General features: G+C 42.7%; 2 protein-coding genes across 2 annotated transcripts; both read right to left on the bottom strand.

The window, feature by feature from the left end:
• Window positions 1–355: 355 nt before the first annotated feature.
• LOC116204161 lies at window positions 356–2,037 on the bottom strand. The gene is made up of 2 exons (XM_031536237.1): window positions 1,163–2,037; window positions 356–584 (listed from the first exon to the last, which is right to left on the bottom strand). The coding sequence occupies exons 1-2, from the start codon at window positions 2,035–2,037 to the stop codon at window positions 356–358; spliced, it is 1,104 nt and encodes a 367-aa protein (XP_031392097.1).
• Window positions 2,038–2,750: 713 nt separating this feature from the next.
• Window positions 2,751–7,664, bottom strand: LOC116204734 (ubiquitin domain-containing protein DSK2b-like). The gene is made up of 8 exons (XM_031536989.1): window positions 7,210–7,664; window positions 5,715–6,479; window positions 5,104–5,303; window positions 4,896–5,009; window positions 3,670–3,725; window positions 3,526–3,554; window positions 3,321–3,410; window positions 2,751–3,226 (listed from the first exon to the last, which is right to left on the bottom strand). Exons 1-8 carry the CDS (start codon window positions 7,457–7,459, stop codon window positions 3,078–3,080), a joined length of 1,653 nt encoding a protein of 550 aa, XP_031392849.1. The 5' UTR covers window positions 7,460–7,664; the 3' UTR covers window positions 2,751–3,077.
• Between the last annotated feature and the right edge of the window lie 367 nt (window positions 7,665–8,031).

Genomic DNA, 8,031 nt, shown 5'->3' on the forward strand with positions numbered 1-8,031 from the left:
AGCATTTATTCTTTCATTCGACCTCAGTCTGTCGGAGATTAAGACCGTAACTTGATCTAGTACAATTAGAGGAAAATCGGCTGGGACTTACGGACTTTGCTTGCCCGAATGCCAGATGTATCGATGAGGTGATTAACAGCGTCTTTGTTCGATAATTTTATAATCACGCATTGAGAAAGTACGAGTTGGGCATGTTTGTACATAAGGTGGTGTACTGATTAGTCTTTCCATTTTGGTTGAAACTCAAGGCAGGAAAATCCGGAGGACAAGCAGTTTCTCTGTTTCATAATGAAGGGCCTAGATAGTCACGATCCCGCTGAAATCGCAAGGTTTATGGATGGATAATAAACGATTGCTAGCTCTGCTCCGTAGTTGCTCCGGATGCCCGGTTCTTCTGCCTCTCCAGGACCCCAGTGCACATCAGAAGAAAGGTTTGATCCCAGCTCTGCCAGTTCTCATCTCCACTTGAAGTTAACCAATTATGGGATGGTTTAGGAATTTTTAATCTATCTCCGGGGTGAGGGGTTGAGAGATCTAAGACTGGAATAGCCGATATTGCAAGAGCGAACTCCAGTAGACTTGTGCTACGATCCACCGGCAATCACATTATAGAACCCAGCCATGACATCTGGTTTCCCTAAGCTATTTGTAATTGTACCAATTGGAAAAAACGAAAAATATTTCGAGCCTATTGCATTCTTTTATCAGGCTGGCTGGAAAAGCTGTGGCTCTGCTTGTTTCAATTTTGCTGGGAAAACTGGATTAACACCATCAACTGAACTAAAATACTCACATCTCATGCTCTGCAAAGATAAAATCTGTAGGACAGAATCACCTATAACGCTTCGAAGTATAGGTACGGCTGAGCATCAGCATTGGATATTTGCGGTGTTTATCATATATAAGATCAACCGAATCTTGGATGTTCGAGAGAAGGAGCATGCATATGAACACCAGATGACAGAATAATTTGGCCTACCTTATAAACTTTTCATTTGGTGCAGTCACAGTACAATTTCCTATAGTTAATTATTAAACCATCAGTGGGCTATCATAGCGTCAATGGTACACACAACACAACACATCTATATTTATATTATATCTATATATGTATATCTTTTCCTAAATTAGCATAAGAATTAATACTAATTAAAGCCCTAACCTTAGGCTTAAGTCAACATCACATGTCTCCTTGGCTGCGAAGGAGTTCATGACCAGTTGGGTAGGCAGTGAAGCTCCTGAGTCCTCACACTCCCTGAACTCGCTCTTCCTATTATTGTCGGAAGCTGTAGCATTCTCAGAGTAGTCGACGCTACTACTCCTCATCATAGCATTGGCGAAGCAGCCCTTGACGTTCTTGTGGCTCGCCCGGTGGCCCCCCAGAGCCTGGTGGGACCCAAACACCTTCTTGCAGCTCGAGCACTCGAACCTCCCCAGGAGATGATGGTGCTGATGATGATGGCCGCCTGGGTCATCCATTCCCGGGCCAGAACCCGTCTCTGACGGGACCCCAGAGCTGTCGACTTCACGGTTGGAGTAGGCATTGTGATCACTCACCTCGCCTGGCCTACCATTCGCTAGCATCAGCAGGCAGGCAGCGACCTCGTGGTCCTCCTCAGTCGTTGCAGGCACTGCTCCGAGGCCTGTACCAGAGAAAGAGTCTGTTCCCTCGGGAGGCTGGGACTGGAAGTTAACTGGCGGGTTCATGCCCCGCCACTGGCGCTCAGGGTGGCACCTCATGTGCCCAAACAGGGCCTTCCACGACCAGAACTTCTTCCCGCACTCGCTGCACGGGCGGGTGATCTTCGGGGCATGAGGGTCGGGCTTCCTGCCGACCTTCTTAGGCCTGGGGATGCCGTCGGGGTTGGAAGGATCAAGGCTAAGTGGAAGGCCAATCGAGATCAGCTTCGAACGCCTCTTACAAGAATTCTCGCGGGATCGAAATGCAGGGTCAGGACTCGAAGGGGAAGGGATCGGAGAGTAGATTCCTGGGGCCGAGGAAGAGAGGAACAGGAATTGCTCCGAAGGGTTGGTCATTTCAGTAAGATTGGGGAAAAAAGTGTAAGAAGGGCAGTTGTGTTGTATTTGTAGACAGGGAAGAGGTGAGCGGTTACTGCTCTCACTGCGACAGGGGGTTGTGTTGGAAAGTATGCAGTTATTTTCAGTTAGTACGGAATGTTTATTCGCTTCCATTTTCTTTCTTCTTTTTTTTTTTATTTTTTTTATTTTTATCTGTTCATTTATTTATTATTATTTTTTGAAATTGTAGGATTCTCCGAAAAGGGATGAATAAAATTCGTCAATCATACCACCAATTTTTTGTGCTCGAGTCACCAGAAAGTGTTGCTGATTTCGCCACACACCATATCTATTTGAATACTCGCTATATGTTCTAGAGATTGAAGCATAAATTTAGTAGACTTGGTCAATGTATTAGAAGTATAAAATTAAATTAAAAAAACCTCGATCGATGATGTATTATCGGTTTAATACGAGATGACGATAATATATGAGTTCCAAGCTTCCTCAAACACTGCACAACAGTGACATGAAAAATCCGAATAGAGCTTAATTTTAATCAGCTGATCCACCAATCCTTTCATTTTATCATCGTCATTATGGTAGGAGATAGGGAATCGACAAAAAAAAAAAAAAGGGATGAAAATGAGCGAGATTCTACGAGAAGGCTGGGACAATTCGAACGGGTTCAAGGTAAGCTCCCGCATGAGCAAACTTAGAGAGCATCGAAAAGCAGCACAATGGACCGATCTGACATTAAATCTATCACTCCAACATTCTGAGTGAACAACATTCATGAATGTGTGTGTATGTACAGCTATTTCAAAGACACAGATAGATATAGATTAAAAAGGCGTTGAGGAAGCCTATTTGCACAGAAAAAGTTCACGGCTCTACCGCGTATGGGCAGGTGTGTACTTATTAACATGAGCAAAATAGGGTAGAGAGTAAAATCCGGGAGCGGAGCAGCGCCTTCCAAGAGAGACCCGATTCTAAATATTTCGATGATGGGTGCATTCTCAGTGACTGGAGAAGAGCGCAATTCAGTAGTTTTCTACTTATTGACCGGGATTTCCTAGAAGTCGTTCCACAGCAGCGTGGACATTCCCTGCGGTGGCACGAAGGGCCCTGATATTCTCCTGGGTGTCGAAGAAGCCCATTTCTTGAAGCTGAGAGAGCTGAGTGACATAGAGTTCTTCTGGTGGAACTGCAAATATATATATGATTTTCTATGTGAGAAATCAATAAACACGGGAGCAAATGCATGACTAATGTGATGGTGGATATAAGAACAGACAGACCATCGGGTGTGTTTGGGGCATTAAAAGCACCGGCTCCAAGGCCACCGAACATGTTCATCAGAAGGTCAAGTCCAGTCCCAGTAGGCGCTCCTGTTCAATCTCAAATTATTAGTGAAAGAAAAATATCACAGTAAAGAAATGGAATAAGACATTTAATGAAAACAAATTAGGGGGCAGACAAGCGAAAAGAACTAAGATAAGTCACCTGCCGCTCCACCGGTCTGGCCCGCTACCCTGCAAGGCGATGAATATATCAGCAACATAGAAGACATTCCTATTATCTAATTATCGTCAGTAGCTTCTTTTAAATTATGAAATGGTCAGTGGTTCATCTTAGAAGGCCAGTTACTGGTTTGGCTGTTGCCGAGTGAGCTGAGAGAGAAGTTGCTGCATAGATAGCATTTGCTGCAAAAAGGAAAGCAACAGCATGAAACCCCAATTCATAACAACAACTAAGGCAATTTTAAGGCGCTCACCGATATTCAATTAAAGTAATTTAATATGAATTGTCATTCTAGACATGGTTGTAAGCAAAATAAAGTTATAGTTTCTCCACATAATTGGTTACAGACATTATCAATCAACACTTGACACTAGCAATTGCACATCTTCTGTTGCCCATGCATATCTATTCAATCCTCAGTTAGGTCAAGCATCCATGTCCGACTGAATCAATGGATGTATCATCCATACAAAAGAAGTATTACTCCATTTAATTCCTCCAAGACGTAATTACCTCTCATTAAGTTAGAGAAACTCCACTTTACATTAGGCAAACTGCAATTTGACACCCAGGCAGTCTCAAATTCTAAGAATATCCTTTACACAGCCAGAGAAAATTGATGAATCAAACTTTGATAATGTTCTAGGAACATTACTCATTTGACAACACAAATAACCCAGGCTCCAAATTTTGAGAACTTGAATGAATGCATATGCAGACATACAACCAAAAATGTTCAGTGAGAAAAAATGAAAGATCAGATAGGCCATAACTTACCCCACATGATAGGTAAGAATTTAGTCACAGAAGAAATTGCATGCGATCCCAAAATATTTTAAATATGCATCTAAATTTATGGTTATATATACATATACATATACATATATATATATATATAGAGAGAGAGAGAGAGAGACACACACACACACACACACATAGCAGCCAATAAACTTTATCCTGTACGGTGCAGGAAGAATAACCTAGCTTTTGAACTTCTCAGGGTTCTAATGGAACAGAATGAAGGATCTAAAGCCAAGCGCACCTTCATTTCTACAGAACAGAAAATGGGGACCATAGCTTCAGAAGCTACTACTAACCCAGCTCTGAAATCGATGATAAATTTTTTAAAAGTTTATATGCATTTGGGATTACAGAAATTTACATGAGAATGAAAACATTTTTCTCTCAGACTGCCAGTAACACAAAGCGGCTACACGTTCTTTAGCCAATCTTTTGTACAACGTTTGGAATATAGATACGTATCAAACATGTGTACAGAAGCCTTGTGCCCAACAGTAGATTTATGGATTCAAATAGGCAACAACACTTGCAAACTCAGACAAGCAATCTACCTGCATCATTTCCGGAGAAGTAAGCTGGCGAAGCAGTTCAGGGTTCTGCAACATTTCTCTCAATTGAGGATTCAATTCCACCATGCTACGGAGCTGGGGGTTGAGGCTGAGAATCTGATCATACAATATTCTCAGATGTCTTATAAAAAATGAGGATCACAATATACTGATACAGTACTTTACATTTTACTCTATCGAATAAACAGACCTGATTCATATACTGTGGATTTGAGAGTAATGACTGCATCATCTGTGATATAGCTGGATTTTGCATGAACTGGTTAAGCACAGATGCATCGGGAATACCCGTAAACATCTGATCCATCTCTGGAAGGCCAGCCCCTCTTAAACCACCAAGAGGTGACGCTGCATTCCCTGCTGGATTTGACCTTGCAGTAGTAGGCCCACCTGTTGATTTTGTCATGCGACCATATTTTTTAGTTTGTACGACTCCAATTAAATAACCTCCCAATATCTAGTTAACATATAAAATGCTAAAAGGAATATTGCCATAAGAAAAAAAAACCTCTTTAAAAAAACTCTAAGATCATTAAAAATAATGTGTAGGAGCCGTCATTATACTCTTTAAGAAAAGTAACAACTAGAAAGGCTCCGAACAAGGCGTTATGCACTTATAATAGTTTCAATAAAGGATGCTGTTAAGAAATCTATCTTTTCAATAATAATATTGCTTTTCACAAATTCACCTTAGGTAAATTCATGCATAAACGTCATTTTCTTTCAGCAGAAACAACATGAAAGATGCTAAGAGTTGTCGCAGAATATACGAGATAAAAGAGACGCAAGAAGTCAACATACCGCCCAAATTGCTCCATGGGTTAGGCAGTGGATTTGTATTTGGAACAGCGCCTGTAGTTGTTTCGGTGCTACCAGTTGAAGAATTGTTACTACTATCCCTCACCTGCGCACCACCTTGAGTTCCTAAAAGAGCGGCAAATGGATTTGAGCTCAAATCACTTCTATTGTTCCCACCCATGGTCGTAGCATTCAAGAAAGGTTCCTGTACATTTTCATACATGCGCCTCAGCATGTTGAATCCTTCGGGAGTAGCTTCAATGTTGCTCATTGCCCTGTCTGTGTTTCGCATCATCTCGCGCATGAGTTCAGGGTTCCTTGCCACTTCTAATGTTTGCCTTAATATGCCAGGATCATTCAGTACATGTGCCAGCTCAGGATTCCGATCCATGATCTCGCGCATTTGAGGATTGTTCATAATCAATCCACGCATTAATTCGGGATTATTCATCAGGTTCTGAACGGCAGGCATGTTCATAATCTCCCTCATCATGTTCGGGTTTTGAGTAAGCTGTTGGTGCACCTGTTCGAATTCAGGAAGTCCCGCTCCGAACAAACCAGGAACTGCACCCCCACCCGACGCATTAGCACCAAGCCCGGGAAACAAAGATGCTCCAAGTCCAGAAACCCCACCATCATTAGAACCAACACCACGAGAAACAGCGGGAGTAGGGTTGTTATTTGCAACAGTGGCAGTAGTAGGAGGAGGTGCTGTGTTTGCCGGGGAAGAACCTCGTACCATATGTACGGTGTGCTCAGCTTGCAATCCTGGAGAGTAGAACAGCAAATAATGAACATTTACCATGAGCTGCATGTAGGACTACTAAACTAAAAGATTCATAAATCAGGACAAAGCAGTAAATTGTTCATCCACATGAGAATTTCAGGCTATCTATGATGGTCATAGTAAAAAATCTAAAACTTTCAGGGATAAAATAAGTGTTGCTCCGTGGTTAACTGACTGCGAAAGTTATCTGCTGTCCCATACAGCTTGGAAGAATACCAATTGCTCATTGTTTCCCTACCCACAAAGATGACTGAATGCAACAATCACATTCCAATTACACCTTAATCGTTCAAGATTACGCACCCATTACCATCAGGTTCCCCAGTGAGTAAGGGGAATATCACTAGGAACAAAAACGAAAGTACTAGCTAAAAGATCACTCATCTTCAGAAAAAGACTAAAATCCAGCAATTGCTGCATATATTAATCAAAGGTGAGCACCTCAGCGAAACACCAATTCAACCGGTTCTACTGCAAATTACCAGTGCTATAATCGACTAGCTATTGCTCCATTACCGGGAATTAATCATACTATCTCACACCCATTCAACTCTAGAATACTCATTACTGCAGAAGAGCACCAGAAAACTCTTCTCCAACATCGCACCCAACCTTCACAAACTTACCCCTCGAGCAAGCAAGAGTAAGCACAATACCCAACTCACTCCGTAAATCACAAATCGAATTAAACCACCAATAGCCAAAACATACCATAACTCTCCAAGGTCTGATCATCCTTCAGAATCCGGCCCTTGTATATCAGCCGCTGCTGATCAGCAGGCACGTCGCAGTTCTGCGCCACAACCTCCTTGAAGGCTCCGACCGTCGACACCAGGCTCGACCGCACCGCGAATTTCGCCCCATTGGAGCACCGGACGTTGATGACAGCTCCATCCCCACCGCCGCCGCCGCCGCCGCCGCCGCCGACCCCCGGGTAGTTGGAATTCTCCCCTCCGCCCATTTCTTCCCCGTCAGCAAATTGGATCCGCCACAAAAACCTACCCCAATCGATGTTTTGAAGGCGAAATCACGACTGCGGTGATTACAGATTAGATGAGCGAAATACAAATCATGGAAATCGGATTTGTAGAGAGAGATTCTAGGGAGAGACAGCACTTTGTGTTGTGTCCGATGTCGGGGAGGAATTTTTTTGCAGGATGGGAAGGAGGTTGGAGTCCCTGCGGCTCGCTTTGTCCTCTATGCTGTCATCGTCCAGTAGGATTCTGCCACATCACGATGATTTTTCTCTGGATGTGTGTTGGCAAATTCTTAGTGGTCGGAGGTAATTCGCAGGGTCGGAGCACAAGCACACCCCCGTAAGAGCTATTTCCCTCCCACTGGGTGCTTTCGCAATCCTACGATTAATATAATTTTTTCCTTGTGAATTTTTTATTTTCCGATTACAAGCCCATTGATATAATAAAAACATAAATAAATTAGACGAAAAATAAAGTATCGGTCGAGTGGAAATTCGGAGAAGTGCATTCATTGGGAGGGCCAATAATTTTATGTTCTATTTTTTAAGGAATTGTG

Source organism: Punica granatum, chromosome 4 (assembly GCF_007655135.1).
Source record: "Punica granatum isolate Tunisia-2019 chromosome 4, ASM765513v2, whole genome shotgun sequence".
Classification (NCBI taxonomy): Eukaryota; Viridiplantae; Streptophyta; class Magnoliopsida; order Myrtales; family Lythraceae; genus Punica; species Punica granatum.